Source organism: Aspergillus pseudotamarii (genome assembly GCF_009193445.1).
Source record: "Aspergillus pseudotamarii strain CBS 117625 unplaced genomic scaffold BDV38scaffold_76, whole genome shotgun sequence".
Taxonomy (NCBI): domain Eukaryota; kingdom Fungi; phylum Ascomycota; class Eurotiomycetes; order Eurotiales; family Aspergillaceae; genus Aspergillus; species Aspergillus pseudotamarii.
The window spans coordinates 59,057-76,184 of NW_022475090.1; the positions used below are offsets into that span (position 1 = coordinate 59,057).

At 48.1% G+C, this 17,128-nt stretch overlaps 7 protein-coding genes across 7 annotated transcripts; 3 read left to right on the forward strand and 4 right to left on the reverse strand.

Annotated features, from left to right (window-relative positions):
• Positions 1–1,097: 1,097 nt before the first annotated feature.
• BDV38DRAFT_287389 (pepsin-like aspartic protease) lies at positions 1,098–2,554 on the forward strand (the record flags this gene model as incomplete). Its single annotated transcript, XM_032060856.1, has 3 exons — positions 1,098–1,317; positions 1,416–1,721; positions 1,776–2,554. 3 exons carry the CDS (start codon positions 1,098–1,100, stop codon positions 2,552–2,554), a joined length of 1,305 nt encoding a protein of 434 aa, XP_031908858.1.
• Positions 2,555–5,174: 2,620 nt separating this feature from the next.
• Positions 5,175–5,907, reverse strand: BDV38DRAFT_274806 (uncharacterized protein; the record flags this gene model as incomplete). Its single annotated transcript, XM_032057905.1, has 2 exons — positions 5,175–5,848; positions 5,883–5,907. 2 exons carry the CDS (start codon positions 5,905–5,907, stop codon positions 5,175–5,177), a joined length of 699 nt encoding a protein of 232 aa, XP_031908859.1.
• A 2,360-nt stretch (positions 5,908–8,267) lies between these two features.
• On the forward strand, positions 8,268–8,842 carry BDV38DRAFT_287391 (uncharacterized protein; the record flags this gene model as incomplete). Its single annotated transcript, XM_032060857.1, has 3 exons — positions 8,268–8,434; positions 8,495–8,549; positions 8,606–8,842. The coding sequence occupies 3 exons, from the start codon at positions 8,268–8,270 to the stop codon at positions 8,840–8,842; spliced, it is 459 nt and encodes a 152-aa protein (XP_031908860.1).
• A 211-nt stretch (positions 8,843–9,053) lies between these two features.
• On the reverse strand, positions 9,054–10,810 carry BDV38DRAFT_274807 (amino acid/polyamine transporter I; the record flags this gene model as incomplete). Its single annotated transcript, XM_032057906.1, has 4 exons — positions 9,054–9,638; positions 9,688–9,833; positions 9,904–10,419; positions 10,480–10,810. 4 exons carry the CDS (start codon positions 10,808–10,810, stop codon positions 9,054–9,056), a joined length of 1,578 nt encoding a protein of 525 aa, XP_031908861.1.
• A 516-nt stretch (positions 10,811–11,326) lies between these two features.
• On the reverse strand, positions 11,327–11,630 carry BDV38DRAFT_287393 (uncharacterized protein; the record flags this gene model as incomplete). The annotated part of the gene is made up of 2 exons (XM_032060858.1): positions 11,327–11,421; positions 11,465–11,630. 2 exons carry the CDS (start codon positions 11,628–11,630, stop codon positions 11,327–11,329), a joined length of 261 nt encoding a protein of 86 aa, XP_031908862.1.
• A 2,245-nt stretch (positions 11,631–13,875) lies between these two features.
• BDV38DRAFT_287394 (uncharacterized protein) lies at positions 13,876–14,187 on the forward strand (the record flags this gene model as incomplete). The annotated part of the gene is made up of 2 exons (XM_032060859.1): positions 13,876–13,999; positions 14,057–14,187. The coding sequence occupies 2 exons, from the start codon at positions 13,876–13,878 to the stop codon at positions 14,185–14,187; spliced, it is 255 nt and encodes an 84-aa protein (XP_031908863.1).
• Positions 14,188–14,614: 427 nt separating this feature from the next.
• On the reverse strand, positions 14,615–16,749 carry BDV38DRAFT_199977 (MFS transporter). Its single transcript, XM_032052434.1, has 2 exons — positions 16,254–16,749; positions 14,615–16,184 (listed from the first exon to the last, which is right to left on the reverse strand). Exons 1-2 carry the CDS (start codon positions 16,664–16,666, stop codon positions 14,783–14,785), a joined length of 1,815 nt encoding a protein of 604 aa, XP_031908864.1. The 5' UTR covers positions 16,667–16,749; the 3' UTR covers positions 14,615–14,782.
• Positions 16,750–17,128: the final 379 nt, after the last annotated feature.

Here is a 17,128-nt window from a genome sequence, read left to right on the forward strand (position 1 = left end):
CCTTCCCTATAAAGTTGTGTAATGTCTTCTCGCCTAAGAAGACAATGACAAGCAGCCTACTTCCGTATTCTTAGGAATCTTTTGATTGGCCATCTGGAGATTGTTTTGCACCATATGTTGAGGAACCGGTAAATGGGATGAACTTTACCTATATAGCTTCAAGCTATTAAAGTGAAGACAAAAGAAATCCGCTTTGCCATCGACTCTCGTGTAGATCCTCATAGCTAAATTACCATTTACATTCCTGTGTTCGTTTTGCGATCTTGTTATAAAAGGACGAAACCTAGGCCTTCTGAACTTTACTGGTAATTGCTACTACCATGGAATTCTTCACCAAAAGTACGATTTAGACTGAGATTGGCCAGGATTTTGGATCCACTGTTCTAATCACGGTATTGCTGAGAACGCCTGACACAATATGCCCCTGGTTAATTTTTTTCTTCTTTTCCAATTTATTGAAATAATTGTGATCTGGCCCGACACGAAGCCATGGGTCTAGCTATGTCTTGCCACCCTCAAATGTAAATCTGTAACCATACTTTTGAAGTGCTAGGAATTCTCGTGGATGCCTAGAATCAATTTAAATAAATAGCTTTTACAGTCTATAGTGAATATGAACCAATGCCATAAGCATAAGACTCGTAAATATGAAAACCTTGTTGGATTAAGACCGCGTAGCCTTGAGTTGTGTCATGCCATTACGCCAATATAGTGAGTAATTGGAGGCGGATCCGGGGCCGAAGCCTGTATTGCTTCTTACATCAGCGGGAACCATATCCGATTGCAGCAGCAGATGGTTCATACACTTAAAAGATGTAAGTCAGGATACTAAAAGCATAATCCTATTTTATGACATATTGACATATTGACATGATATTGCTTTATATTATATCGACGGGAAACCCATATATATATATCATCTATTGAAGTAGCTAGTTTCACCTTTATGCTCTGAGGTTATTGAGAAACCCCTTATGTACAACGTGTTTATAAAGGCTCGCCAAAACTTTAGGATGAGGTTTATATTGTCTTATAATTATCTCATTTTGTCAATATCTCTAGCAACATGTGTCCTAAGCTCTCCAAATGTTGTTAAGATGAGCTTTTCACGGCAGAAGCAGAGCGCTTCGAATAATGACACCTTCGGTGTCCCATTAGGAAACTATATCCCAGTGGGTATATATTATGTCAATGCCTCTATTGGCACCCCGAAGCAAAATGTGAATCTGCAATTGGATACTGGTAGCAGTGATATCTGGGCTTTTGGTGTGCCTCCTGCCTGTGACCGCACAACTTCATACTGTCTGGGCGGTACATGTAAGTTTAGAACTGGACCTATGCTTATAACTGCTCACTGTCACCTCTGTTTACCTTTTCTTTCGCCTGGACGGGCGCTAATGTCCAACCTCTTCCAGATAATCCCAACCAGTCAAGCACAGCGACTATTACATCTAAAGGGGGCTTTGAAATATCTTACGTTACCGAAGGTTCAGGGGTGAAGGGTGACTGGGTTAAAGATGACTTTTCTGTTGGTAATATAACCATTAGAGGCCTCAGTCTGGCAGTCGCAACGCAGGCGGCAGGTGTTCCTACTGGCATCATGGGCATTGGGTTTCCGGCAGATGAATCGAACACAACACAATACCCCAATTTCGTGGATCAAATGGTACAGCAAGGTCTGACGAAGAGTCGTTCATATAGCCTGTGGCTAGATGATCTTGGTATGCCCCCTGAACCATGACATACTGCTATAAGCCTGCTAAATGGAAAGTTAGAAAACAGCACAGGGAGTGTGCTTTTTGGTGGATACGACTCCGATAAATATCACAATGACTTAGTAGCCTTGCCAATGGAACCGAATGCGAGTGGAATTTTCACTGATTTCGCCGTGACCTGGACCTCCTTCTCATTCACAGATGCGAATGGTACAGAAACCACACTTTCTGGTCAGGACTTCAGGGAGTATGCCATTCTAGATTCCGGCACCACGCGTGTTCTAATCCCGGATGACATATATAACAACATAGCCAGCGCAGCCGGGGTTCAGGATAATGGGCAGGTCGATTGTGAGTTGGCGAAGTCTGTGACTGAGACATTCACCTTCGGCTTTGGGGGTCCGACTGGAGTGGCTCTCCCGGTTCCTTTATATGAGTTTGTTTTACCTGTGATTTTCCCCAACGGTACGCGGATGACCGATGAGAACGGTAACGATGTTTGTATATTTGGCATGGAGGCACAAAACAAGCGACCGCTACTGCTTGGTGACACCATGCTACGTGCGGCATATGTTGTCTATAATCTGGATGAAAAGTGGATCGGGATGGCCCCTACTAATTTCAACAGCACAACCTCCAACATCACGGAAATTATACCAAGCAGTAGCCTCCCTGCTGGATGGAGCTCTGCGCCCAATATTTCCGTGAGTCAGACCGCCCCTGGACCTATAAGTACAGGAGGGTCTGTCCCAGCCAGTGCCAGCGGATCCGTAACTTCGGGCTTTTCTACCCCCGTCACTGCATCCACAGAGGCGACTGGCTTTACAACAGTTATCTGAGATCTAAAGGTTCACCGGCCGTGATAACATTGAGCTTCATTGTGTGTTATGAGAAGTGTGATGATCCCTGAAATCTGAAGTATGTGCAAAAGTTATAGTATTATTAGTTAGTATAGTATAGTACTTTATTTACCGCCCGCGTTTTACAAATTCAGATTTCATACAAATTCCCTGCGTACTTCCTACTATTGAGGATGGGAAATCTAGCTCTCAAAAGGATCAATTACATTTGAAAGTATGTGTTGAGCGTGCTGCCACTCGACCAAAATACCTTAGGCATTTGGTCGTGCCTCCAGCCGAACAATCTGGCCAACAGTATGCATATAGGGATTGGTGACTACATGACTACGCCAGGTAATTAATCATTCGGTGCAAAATAATTGAAAGTAACCTGACAGCCGATATTCTCCTGTCTGCACTTACCAGCTATTACCCTAAATAAGTAATATTCTTTCGAAAGAAACAGTAAAATCAACAGAAGGCAGTATGGTTGCCCACGTTCTCGCCAAACCATGATCGTTTGTTTTGCAGTCAAGCCTATGTATTGTGGACGTAAAATGAAGCCTACATATACTTAACTAGTTAGCGTGTCAGCGAGTTACTAAGCCTTTATGATAAAATAACGTTCAAGTACACTATTTGCGACAATGCCGCGAACGAAACGTGCACATTACTAGGTCTGTTTTCTGTTCGACTTTTACATATACCATCTATCTTGAAACCGATCAAAACTACTTCGACAATGATCTAGGCAACAACTATTTGCGAAATATATGGAAATAGGGAATGTAGTGCGCTGGGACAAACCCATGGTTGAATTTAATCTAGACTCTCGGCGAAAAGTCAATCCCATAAACTGCGGCGCCTCGTTTCCGCATGAGCAACCTCTCGGCCTGCTCTAGAGTTGGCTAGATCATACGTAAACTGTCATGCCACTAACATTACGTGTTCAAAGCTAGGTGATACATGGTTGATAATACGATATCCTTCTATATGGATCTAAGGACATAGCAGTAAAGATTCTACCCAGACATTAATTGCGTGAGGGGGTTTGAGGATAGTCATAACTCAAATAGATAATGAATAGTAATATTAGCGCTGGATGAAAAAGCTTAGCCTGTAGGAAAATAAAGCTTCTTTAAAGTATAGTTAGGAGAGAACCTGACCTAGTCAAGGGCTGGGTACAGTAAGCCGGGAACTATGGTAGATACCATAGCAAAGAAAAAGCAAAGAAGACCAAATCTACTCAACATGATTGCCTGAAGGCCATAACAAGGCATGGTGACGTCTTAGATTGAAAAGAAAACAGAGCAGGCTGTTTTATATTCAACCCGAACTCAAATACTATCGAGATCCAAGCAAGTGTTTCCCAACAGTGGGCGCTTTAAACATCAAGGGCTATGAGGCGTATCTATATAAACCCCACATTGAACTTCCCACATTCGTCTGTAATATTCTTTTCATGATACATTTTAACACAGAAATTTCTGCTATCGGTTCACTATATTGAACAGGCTTTTAACTCTGGTGTCTCACCTTTCCACCATCTTTACCTGGAACTCAGGGTCGAGTATAGCGAAACCTAAAATGCTTCTACTCGCAAGCCTCACATCTTTACTAGGCCTGGTGGCAGGCCTTGACCTTCGTAAGAGACCGGTTCAAAAAGGACACCGGGGCGAGTACACTTGTGCACAATTTGAATGCAGCCAGTTCGGCTGTGCTGCAACAGGGGTGGAACTAAAATGCGTAAATGCAATGAAAAACGGATATGGTATGCTGAGCCGTTCAATTTCTAAATATCCGGGCCCGTTGAACAGAGGAAGGATTGCTGATGGAATTATAGATATGGAGTACAAAGGAAAGATCATGCATTGTGATCCAGATAATGGTCACTTTCCCTGGCGGTCCTGTATTTGCACCATCGATTACCTGGACTGCAGTTAGTGATAGGGCAGGAATGACATGGTGGGAGATGAATCCGCCCTCATTAAAATCATAGGTCTCTTTACTTTTTCCGGGGTATGTGGCGCATATATCAGGCACAATGGAAGGCTACGCAGATCACTAACTAAATTGTTGTTGCTCAACTGTTAATGCTCATTTGTACTGCTTAGTTTAGTTGTTCTTCCCGGCAGCCATCGCATTCCATAAAATCTTGAAAATACACATGCTATCATTAAATTTACTCGTGAAAGTAGATTTTAATTTCCACGTTCCAATTGTCTTCTGCATGTGAAAGATCCATATTATTTCGAGGATCACTGAATACATTCTCTAGAGACCGCAGGTAGTATGGAATAGGGTGCTACAACTTAACGATACGTGAGACATCCATGCATATAAATAGACTATTTGGCACTATCTTCAGTTTCATTCGATGCTCACAATACTGACCTAACTATAATCTTAAGGAGTGACACGGTAAATATAAATGATGATCCAAATTCCTGGCTAACACCCCACGGGAACCATCATGTAAACATAACATTTGAACATATGACGTAGCGTCCCTGCGGGTTCAGAGGCTGTCCTCATACTGGAGGGTCGATAACAAGACAGTCTCTACACCAATTAGCAACATTCAGGTTAGAAGCTTTGTGTTTGAGCAATATACCTACCTCTAGTTGTCCTTCTCACACAACGCAGCGAATCGGTCAATGTATCCAGGAAGAGTCTTGGACCACGCAGTCTCATCGGAGTCGAGCTGCTTAATCTTCTGGCACTTCTCCTCGGTAAGCTGAACCGAGCTGGACAGCTGCTTGACTTGCTTCTCCAGAACCGGCTGGGAGGCTTTGAAAGCACAGGCACCATAGTTAAACAACCCTTCTGGGTTGTTGCACAGAGGCTTGTTTCCTTCAGCTGCGCAGCTCTTCTGCACTGCCGCAATGAGCTGGGTACTTGTCTGATTATACAACATCTGCTCACTGGCGGATACGCCCAGCTTGGTGTTTACGTCCTGGATAAGTTGCGGGAGGACGTTGTTGTGGAGGTATTGATTGTGTTGGTTGATTGTGGCAGTACAATTGGCCTTCTCACAGACCTGCGTATGGAAGTATTGCATCAGCTTGAGGGGCTTTTGGCCGAGGACTTGAGGAATCTCCAAACACGTCTCCGGGACGTTTGGGAAAGCGGCATTGCCAACAGAGGAAAGAGTGGCGGTGACCAGCAACGCAGATGGAACAGAGAACTTCATTTTGAAAGTAAGGTCTGGTTTATAACCTCGGAAAATGATAGACAGATTGGAAAGCGAAGTGATGAGATGTTTGTTCGTTGAGACTGATGATCTTGATGATGCTTATGATGGGTGGCAGTTGGGAGGTTTATATACCTTTGAGCCACGGTATACTCGGCATAGCGGGCAATCGTGTATCCCAGTGATCTGAGGTAATGAATGAATGATCGTCCGGAAGAAGTGTTTCATACTGAATCAAGGTGAGCATACGGGACTCCCATGATATTCGCAGACGTGGACTGTGGTATATCCAAGTCGCTTGTCGATCACTCATCTATCCGAGATGATCCTGTTTCACCACCATAGGGCCAAAATTTCAGCCACAATATGCCAGGGAAAAGGGCATCCGAAGATCATCCGACAGTGGACCCAAATTTGAGATCGGCTGGTGCTTCTAGAAAATGCCTAGAGAGCCCCGGCAGTGGAGACAGTTATAGCGTTTCGCATGCCGGCAATAATACCCGGGGGCTAATGATTCCCAAAATACGACGATACGCGTATACCTACCTGTTGATCATCGTTGTCCAGTATAGTATTACTACGTAGCGATATCGTTTCATGCATTCCTCGGCAATAGCAGGGTATAATTACTCTGGCGCCGCCACTGGATATCTTTGCAACCAGGACTCGGCATAAAAATGAATGAGAATAACAGAATTGTGAAAACTTTTGTCCCCCATTGCATGATCGAGTAAGTGTTTATTCCGAGTATTCGGCTGTCTATAAATCATAATACTCATAGTGTAAAGTGACTGAGGCCAAGGTCCGTTAGCAGTATGTATGTGTAAGTAGATTCCGTGAGCCTGGTTCAACAGTCCTGGAACTTGGGGATTGCACATATGTTTGATCCCGCAACGCGAAGGGATCCCAGATGTTTCATATTTTCATATTGCTAGACATTAGAACTTCCCACAACGGTTAAGATCCGAGAGATAAGAAACGCGGTATGGGGTGAGCAGTTATTGAATAGGCTCATATTCATCTGTAAAGCCCCTCTATCTACATGAGTGAAACAGGTATTTGCTAGTGACGGGGGGAGGGCACAGCATGAATCTATGCCATCTCCCTGCTGATCTCAGTGATGAGGAGCAATGTTCATGTCAATCAACGTTTCAGTATGTATTTCCACGGTCACTCTCGTGTTCATACCAGAATCTACGATATCAGCCTGGTTATGTTCCTGACCATGGGTGTTTATGACAGGAACCGCCGTCGATCAAGGGCGTATCCTCGTCTTCTGGAACTGTTAACCAGGGAGGCAGCTCGAATCGCATGGTTCGTCTATTGGTACGGACGGCAGAGCTTTATAATGATCATTGAAAATCTTAACGTGCAACCCGTCATCACGAAGAGAGAATTTTCGCAGCAGACCCTGTCAAGCTGCTGTACAGGACATCTTCCCTCGTATTTCAGCCAACAACATCCCAAACAAATCCACAAGGAGTGACAAGCGTATTTCCAGAAGAATATAGGACTTCCCCTCTACTCTCAAGGGCTGAACAGCGCAAAGTTTGTAATTAAGCGCGTGGTCTCTGCTGTTCCAAGACTCTGTATCCGTGTCCTATGCCCCGCCTCATGCAATCCCCTACCGACTTCCACTATCGTGCACTTGTTATGCCGTGGGTCTGACTGTGCCTGTTTGCCATCGTCTATCTCCTGCAACTGTCTCATCTCTGCAGTGGATTTCCGACCACTGTCACATCACGGCCCGGCTCCATAGACTTTACGGCAGACAGGTCGTTAAAAAAATCCACACATCTTTCTCTCTCCCCCTTCCTCTCTCCCCCTTCCTCTCTCCCCCTTCCTCTCTCCCCTTTCCTTATACACAATAATAGAGTATAAATGTAGGTAGGTCCAATTCAGCTTTTTTCTAATTCCCCCTGATCTGCATGGGCTGGTTAAAGAGTTTACTAACGAGGAATTATGAGGCGCGAATGGGACACTGATTGCGAGAAACAACTGCAAAGCAAGCCAGGCAATTGCCGTTCCTGATATGGCAAATGCGCCGGTGGGGAGGCAGCTGCATGTTACTAATGGGCGGACAATGCGCTAAGGTGGTCGGAACAGCTATAAGGCAAGCCATTGAAAGCTAGGGCTCGGGGGATCGCCATTCCGCTAAAGATGATGCCATGCCCTAATTCTGCAATCCCCGCGTATCGACCGGCCAAGAGCCTGAGAAAGGTTAAGTCTGAAGAATAAGGGCTCCGAGAATATCCCCGGGTCCTATCAGCTACTCCTCTAGTGTACAGTTAGAGTGCAACACCGGGCTAGTTCAGGAACGCGCCTAGCTTTGAAAGAAGAAAAAGACGTTGAGGGGGATCGAAGCCTGCAGCAATATTTCTTCTCTCGGCAGAGTTAAATACACGTTTAACGCCGCGCTACCATAGCTTGCACGGATTTTTAGCTCCTGCACCGAGAAGCGTCTCAATCCCGAAAATGAATCTGCTCCACACGGTATTCTTCATATTCCCACTGGCCAGCATGGCCGTACCCTCCGGTCCTTCCAGTAACCTAGACAAACGGTCTATTACCTGCCTTAAAGTCGGGGAATCAGCAACGGCGACCTGGACCAATAGCGCTGGGCAAACTTGTACTTTTGTCGGAGTGGTTGGGAGCAACTACGGTGCCAACAGCGCAGGCAATGGGGAGTACGTATTTTCTGCATCAAGCTCAGGGCCAACTGTCTAACGAACGTGGTCATCTTATAGCTACTCTTGCAACGGCCGCTGTGGTGCAGGTTGCACCGGCACCGCGCTAGGGAACGTATACACACAGGACTGCTTCTCCCATGACATCTGCTCATATTTCGAAAATGCTAGCGGAGGCGCCAGGCAAGTTTAACCCATGTTGACGTTTTAGCTAAGCTTGCGCCTGACGCTAACCATGCAACACTGGCAGTGATCCAAACTGCGGCGATGCTTACAATGCAGCCGTTGACGATACCGCGGGAGGACTTGTCGCTGGCTGCTCGCAGACGAATCCTACCAACTCGGTGTCTCCGCCGAATTCCAGCCCTGTTTGTTCTTGATAGGGTTGTTACTTTCCAACGTGGCTAGAATCCCAATAGCCGATGGGGTTGTTTCTGTACTACTAGGCAATTGAGCCCTTGAAGATGGCCTATCACGTAAAGTTCTTAACCGTAAGGTTCTGTAGGTTTACATAGGAAACGCCTAGCTGTGTTGTAGCTTAGCATGTATATATCCTAAATGGCAATGAAACCTAATCGCGGTGCATCCTGGCTGTACACACATCTCCAGCTGTCGCGTTTCATGCATTTCGACTCACTGCCCATCTCCTCCGGAGCTCATAATATCCTACTCCAATGATCCACAGTGAGAGCAGAACTAAAGCTTGTACAGGGGCAAAAATCGCCCCTCGGACCACCACGAATCCACTAACGATGGCGAAGGTGATGGGAATAATAATAGAGGGTTTGTAAGGGCGGCGCAGATCTGGTTCCCGAAATCGCAAGATAATCGCTCCGAGGACAGTCAACAAGAAGAAGGTGTACTCCCCCAAACCATTAAAGGTTAGGAGGGCCCGAAAGTCTCCGAACAGAATGTAGAAGATAGGAAGCGCGGTAGACAAGACGGTCGCATTGATCGGTGCGTCTGATTTATTGCTCGGGGGATCTATATCGGACGGATGCGCAGACGCACGATTCTCAGTCGATGGAACCCCGAATCGTCCGAGAATTCCTAGAAACCTGGGCAGCCAGTTCGAATTGGATGCTGCGACGATCATGCGGCCGGCGACGAACGAATTTCCCAGTAAGGACCCAGCTACCACCAGGCAGATCAGGACCGCTGCGATAATGCCCGCGATAGGACCTAAGAGATGGGTGATTGCAGTCTGATCTAGAGTTAGACTGGAACATACAAGGCATAGGACGGGGACATACCACGGCAACACTGTCTGTTGTCGACACGACACTCCACGGAAGAAGAATGTAATATGCTGTATTAGCTGCGATGAAGGAAAGAATGACAATGGGCACCGCAGCATTAATGGCGAGGGGAAGCTGGGTGGCCGGTGCGGACAGCTCTGCTGTAATATAGATCGCCTTGGTCTGGCTGTTAGTCTGACTGTTTTCATTCTCTTAGCAGATCGGGGATACCTGCTTTGTCCCAGCCCGAGTAAGCCCACAGCGCACCATATAAGGCCGCTGAATAGTGACCGAGCATTTCCCATCCAGCCAGGTCGCTCCAATGGATCTCCTTTCCATCCGGACTCACGGTGTCGCGGTACCCAAACCATGACTTGGTGTACCAATCCGTTGCTGGTCCATCCCAGTGTGTGCTTGACAAGTGAACAATCACTACGAGAAGGCCTGCAACTACGATGCCAGTGATCGTAACAAACTTTGTCGTCACGAAGAAACTGCTCAACCGGGTGCTCACTTTTGTACTGATCGAGTTGGCCACCCCGATCGCGATCAACACCAGAATCGAGAGAAGCTTGTGTTGGATCGAAGACGCCTGGTTAGTTATCCCAGCAGCGGAGTAAATACTTTCAATGAAAACAATGCTGAGGATAGCGAGCGTGGCGGGCATCACCGCGATGATCCAGGTCCATGCGGCGAGGAAGCCCAGAATATCGCCAAAAATATACTGCAGATACGGCTGGACACCCCCTGTAAGTTGCGTAAGCTTCCCATGACCCTAGTCACTCTCTTGGGGTCAGAAATGTAGACCTTCACCGGAAATTGCTGTGCCCAGTTCGGCCATGGTGGTCGCCCCCGTCCAAGCCAGCAGCCCTCCCACGAGCCACACAATGAGAGCCGCGCCGGGGGATGGAACATTCGTATCGATCGCACCGGGGGATGTGAAGACGCCACTGCCAATCACAATACTGATGACGATGCCAAATGCTTCTACGGCCCCGAGATTTCGCCTAAACGTGGCGCGAGGCGCTGCATCCGACGTGTCCGTTGATGGCGCGGCTACGGTTTCATAGCTTGGGTCTGGGGAATCGGCGAGTAGGGGCCTTTCAACATCTTCTTGAGGCTCAACATTAGTGACCATGGTTAATGATAGTATGTTGTGTGTCGAAGGTGGAAGATTTAAGAGCTCCAACGGAAGTAATCAGAAAAGAAAACGGGGTCGAATCACGCAATTCTTGTCTGCCCCGCTCCAAGTCCAGCGTCTAAATTTATTATATAAATTAGCCTCGGCACTTTAGCATTGACTCTGTCACCATAATTACTTGTTAGAAATACATAGGAATCAATGATAGGGCGATGAACGCCTATGTTCAAAACCCACTCACTCACACAGTACTTGCACAGAAATGTATGACTACTGGTGGCGGACTTGCGAATTGGACATCAGCGGCGTTGCTACGCCTAATGTATATAGGTTTTAGGGCTTCTATTATTCAACCATCATGATTCAGGTAGAAAGGGCAAACGTCGATGTTGAATGGAGGGGAAAGCCAGATTGACAAGCCACAAGCACCATGAAAGGATATTCGCAATTCCTTAGCATTTTGAAGCCTACATTCCTCCCACGCCTATAATTGACAGACACAGTGCCCTCCATTCACTCGACAATTGCACACATGGAAAGGAACACGAATGCAATGTCCGTCACGGCAGCGTCCCACGCAGGTTCTCTGCAGTAAATCCATTCAGCATCTGGATGGCATGTTATCAGTACCCAGGTGGTAGAGCTGCACACTTGCCTTGGCCGATGCATCCGCGAGAGGGTTCATCTGGTCGGCAGAACTGACATTATCCGAAACCACAGGAGGGAAAACGGGTTTCGACATGGATGCCACGAGAGCAATCCGGGAGCATATCCCAAGTATGGCAAAGCCCATCACGCCGGTCTTAACGAGGAACATTATGTACCGAAATGGTGGAGATGTAAATGTAGGTGAATTTCCCCTTGATCAAATTCCGCGGGGTTTTATGGCATCGTCTTAAATAAGACAGTAGTCAACGACGAGATAGAGCTATATATCCCCATCTTGAACATGGTAGAGCAGGTATTTCTCGATCTCCAAGACCATGGCATATGTGTCACTTCATCCGGTCATGATATGAATATACGTTGGTTACAGTGATGATCGCGGCTTTTCGAGTTGAACAGCGGTATATAACTCCCGTCGCGCAATCAAGGAAGGAACTGGGGTATGAGTATGGCACCAACACATTTCGAAACGTATTCCCCATGGATAATCAATAGGAGAAACAGATATCTGGCGGAATATGCGCACGGATTTGTGGCTGGTGCTGGTCTCTTATGAGCTGCTTAGTGGTAAGCTGGAAAGCACATGTATTGGCCTAGTGCGTCGTAGGTCGACGCCATCCTAGTCAGTCAGGGGGATAGGCATGTAACCCTGAGGCCCAAGTGTCGTCTATCCCCTCCTTTTCTTTGGAGACAGTCTCGTGTGCCGTGCCGTATTCGTCCCACCATCATTGGAATAAAGGAGGGTAGGACTAGCCCCACGGCGGTTGAAGATGTTGTGCAACCCATGGCTCTAAGTTATTTTAAACGAATAAATTGATTCTTTACATCCACCATCCCCCTTGCGTGGGAATACTGTCCGACATTGTGGTATCCAGTATATGTCATAGCCAAGAGGCCTCTGGACATCTAGGGCCAGGACAATTGGTGTCACCGTTGCAGTGCATATTCCTCTGTCCGGCTTCATAGTCTGTCAGTATGCTGAGTTCAACGTTGCGCCGCGATGATCATTCCTTTCTGGGACACGGACTCGATAAGTGACCGTCTACCAGATGAGGCTTGCAAAAAAAAGTCCGGTGGTCCATAACCCACCATCGATGATCCCAAAGTTCTTGCTTTGCACCTGCTTGTGACAGAGAATTCGCCGTGCCGCACATCCATCTCTCCCCAAAATCCAAGATGCATACCAGTCGGTCCTCTTTCGAAAGATTTACTACCCAAGAGTTGTTTTGGGAGTACAAAGAAGGCACAAGGTTATCACCGGCGGGGCTGACGAGGACCGGGCGATCAAATGTACGACGGTAAAAGTGCCTCAGATGATAATCGATTACAACCAGAAAGCAAAGCATGCTCAGCGTGATCGAGCCAGCACAGCCCCCAAATCATTTAAGAAACAAATGCTTGACAGTCAACTAGCAGGTGACGGTGAGCAGGGGAAAGTACTCATGCCGAATCGAACCGAAACTGGTAAGACAGTCACCCATTAGTCTTACGGCAGAGGTCAGATATGATAATCCAACAAGTAAGTCACTGTGATACGTTAGGGAGACACAAGAGCACCCATAAAGCAATGGCCTTCAGGACGATAGTACCTCTTCATGGTATGACAGTGGAATTTTGATTCGCATCCGGTCAACAGGTGGGCATCTGGATACAGATACCAATATGGCCAATATGTCCAACGTCAATATTGTGCGGATTGAAAAGCCTTTAGAGGGAACCTCATGCCGTGTGGCATGTCCGAACCAAGGAGTATCACGAGACCGTCTCAGGGTTTCAAAGAGTATGTTTACACGACGTTGTGTACTAGGCTTGCCTACTATCTGTTATTGAACTGCACCACTGACGCATGATGTGCATTCCCATCCTGATACGGAGTGCGGGCAAGAAGGGGTCGAGCTGATTCAGAGGCTCGGCCAGACAACCTTTCTCCGACACATCTGATGCATGCAGTGAGTTCTGGGATTGCCTATCTGTCGAATACGAGGAGCAATGCAACCATAACCTGGATATGGATGCAACAGTGGCGAATTCACCGCGGGATAATTGTGATATGGGCTTGCATTGAATTCGTTTCAACAGTTCCGAGCCAGCTAGAAGTCTGACCAGATGGACTGGCTCAAAGTCTCCAACCCCGCAGTTCAAGCCTTGAGAACGTTTCGATGTGTCACAAGAAGATTACCAAGTGCTGGCTTTTGAGGATCTGTCACTTGATAATGGGATGGTGTGATATCGATAGCTATATCTGGCACATGCACCCGCCGGATACCTGCCTTGAGATATAAAAGCCAATGGCTGCCCCACCTACAAGCAACCTTTCCTCTCCGTACTGCTCAACGGAGATATTCATTTGACGACGAGCATCACAACCCATTGCTTTCTACTGCCGACTTCTTACCATGAAGGTTGCACTTCTCCTTGCCGCTTGTGCCACTCTCGCCGCTGCCGCTGCGACGGAGTCCACCACGTCCTTTGCAGCCACGGAAAATCTGTCCTTCCCCCAAGATGTCTTCATCAGTTCTTGTAGGTGCTCAAGCATTACCACTGCGGTCCTGAGCATGTACTAACACGCTACGATAGCCTCCGAATCTTCCGCAGTGCAAGCGTGCGGAGGCCTGACCCCGGCTCAATGCAGGAATCTTTGTGGTCGACTTGGCTTCCGATGTTTTCGCTGTACATCCAGCGCCTGCGAGTGTTCCAACAACTGCTAAGTGAGTGAAGAGAGGACGCCCCGGTGGCCCGTTGACCGTCAGGGGCCACCGGCGGAATGGGGATCGGCCTTATGGACCAAGTGATTTTGCTTCGTCTTTATATTTCTTTCGTTCGGGGTCATTGTAAGGTCCTGAAGCATGAATGTATCTTAACCAGCTTTCGCAAGGATTGGAGGATCACATCAACTCCTTGTCAGGGCGTTAAGAGTTGGCGGTGTTATGTTGTCGCGGAAGCAAAAGAATACATACAAGGCAGTTAACCATTCGGATTCACACAGTGTCCCTTCTATATAGAGCATCATATGTTGATGTAGGGAGCCAATAGATCAGTGGTAAGTACGGACTGCGTAGTTTCGATGGTTACGTGTATTGAATCAACTTTCTCGAAGTCCGATGAGGTGTCTATTTGTGACAATTGTGAGACCAGGATGCAATGATATGATTAGATTAGATGCTAAACTAAGATTATTGTATACAAATTCGGGGTATATTGCTTTTATCGAAGGGACGATCATTAAGACACCATCTATGTCCCCGGGTGTCAACCGGGGACGATGAGGCAGAGTTGTGATATGTGGGGGAGATCCGATGATTCTTATTCCCTCATGGGTCCATTGGTCTCGGCGGCAATTTCATTCTCGTCACTCATCGGCTCCTCGGCTTTCTCGTAGATGGGCGCAAACTTGCTCTTCATGCGCAGTCGCTTGCCGAAGAAAAAGAAGATGACGGGAATGGGCACCAGGATGGCCGCCAGACAGCCGAGGAGCGTGGACGCCCACTGGATCCCCATGTTGTTGAACATTTGCCGGGAGAAGAGCGGGAAGCTGGAGGCGACCAAGGAACGAACGAAGGTGTTGGCGGCGATGGCCGAGGCGGCAAACATGAGGTACGTATCAATGAGGTAGTTGAACAGCTGGATGAAGATGATCAGGAGTCCGAATCCAGTGAAGAGACCGCTCAGGGTCGGGACAATCCAGTGGATGCGGTCGGTGAAGCCCGTCCACCCGAACCAGAACAATCCCGCGGCGAAGAGCGCTCCCGCGATGATCACCGGCGGAAGACGCCACTCGGGCACGGGGATCCCCCCGTTGGCGTCGAGCTTCTTGTTGTACGCTCCGCTGGTCAGAATGATGTAGCCCGCCGCGATGAACAAGCCCACGACCATCCCAAACAGGGGAAGGCCACCCACGCCGGCGTTCATGCCATGGACCCCTTGGAATACCAGCGTATAGGCCGTCAGGAAACAGTACAGCAAGCCATAGATGAAGCTGAGGTAGACCGTCACGGCGAGGATCAGGGGCTCGTGGATGAGCAAGCGCAGCGGCCGGGAGAAATTGTTGATGATCAGGTCTTTGAAGTCCACCTCAATCTCCTCCTGCTTGGCATGGATGCCCCAGTTCTTGGTGCGACGACGCAGTTCCGAGGCCTTGCTGATCAGAATGACGGGCGGATATGATTCCCTCAGGAAGAGGACGTTCAGGGCGAACGCAAAGAACCCCATGAATGCCGGAATATACGCGGTGTACCGCCAGCCCAGATAGGACATGTTGATAAAACCACCAATGAACGGCGCGAGGAGCGGGCCTAAGAACACGGTGCTCGAGAAGATGGCGATCGCGACACCACGGGTGCGATTGTCGTAAATATCGGAGAAGACGGCCGCGACGACCGCCAGGGGACAACTGCCAAAAATCCCACAGAAGAAACGCGAGATCATCAGGGTTTGGAGGTCCTTGGCGGCGGCGACGGCGATATTAAAGATGCCAAACCCCATCATCGCAATGACGATGGGTAAGCGACGGCCTTGCAGTTCCGACATGGGGGCCCAGATCAAGGGTCCCGACGCATACCCGATGATGTACAGGGAACTCGACAGCGTGGAGACTTCGAGACCGACGCCGAATGCATGCGCGACATTTTTGCTGGAGGCGCTGAAGATGGCGGAGTCGAAGGTGGAGCAAATACTCGTGAAGGCGAGGATGGCACTGATACAGACTCTAATAACCACCACCGGACCGTTAACAACCAATGAACCGCCCCATGAACCTGGGGAATCAAGCACCTACTTTCTCTTCAATGGCCAGTTCTGGGGGTATAAGGGATCTTCTTTCCCGTCAAACTCCACCACGTAGTCCTCCCGCGCTGGTAACGGCGGCGGATACGGCTTTCCGGCACCAAATGGGGGCAATGGGGCCTTGGAGGGGTGTGACTTGACGCTTTCACCGACGGTGAGGGCATGTTGGAGGCGCTGGGTGTGGATGCGACTCAGGGCATCTGAGGCCCTCGTCGTATGGCGTTCGAGATCAACCTCGGTAGCGCGCGAGCGAAGGGTATGCAACTGAGGGTCATAATCCACGGAGCTGGTGATGGAGGACGAATCGGTTGTATCGGAAGTTGGGGGTCTGTCGGCGTAGTCGGAAGACTCCAGTCGTTCTTTGCTCTGGGCCATGGCCTCGTCCCCATTCCGATCATGGACCATCTTGACCGCCGCAGAGAGAAAGTGGGAGGCGTTTATGTTATTGCACGCTTGATGTACAACAACAACACAGGCGACTAGAAGATCAATAAATAACACGAACAAAAAAAGAGAAAAAGAAATTTTTCTTTTTCTTCTGCCGATTATGACGAAACGTTACTGCCTGTGGCTTAGAAATAATTCGAAATGAGGGAACCGTAACGAAGCTTTTCCTCGTTTCTGTGTGCCTGCCGACTTATCCGTTCCAGACCCACCCAGGGAAGCATTTCTGGTCGAAGGTACGTGATCTTTTTTTGCCTCCCAACGACCGACCCTTTTTTAGGGGGAGGATTTTCTTTTGAATACCCCCTTTTTCTTTTCACAGATCGCAAAGCAGGTCGTGCGTGAACCTTACCCCTCTCGTGGAGGAGATCAGGCACACGTATGTCCTCCGGTTGCTTTTTGGACGGGTTAACGTTTGGATCT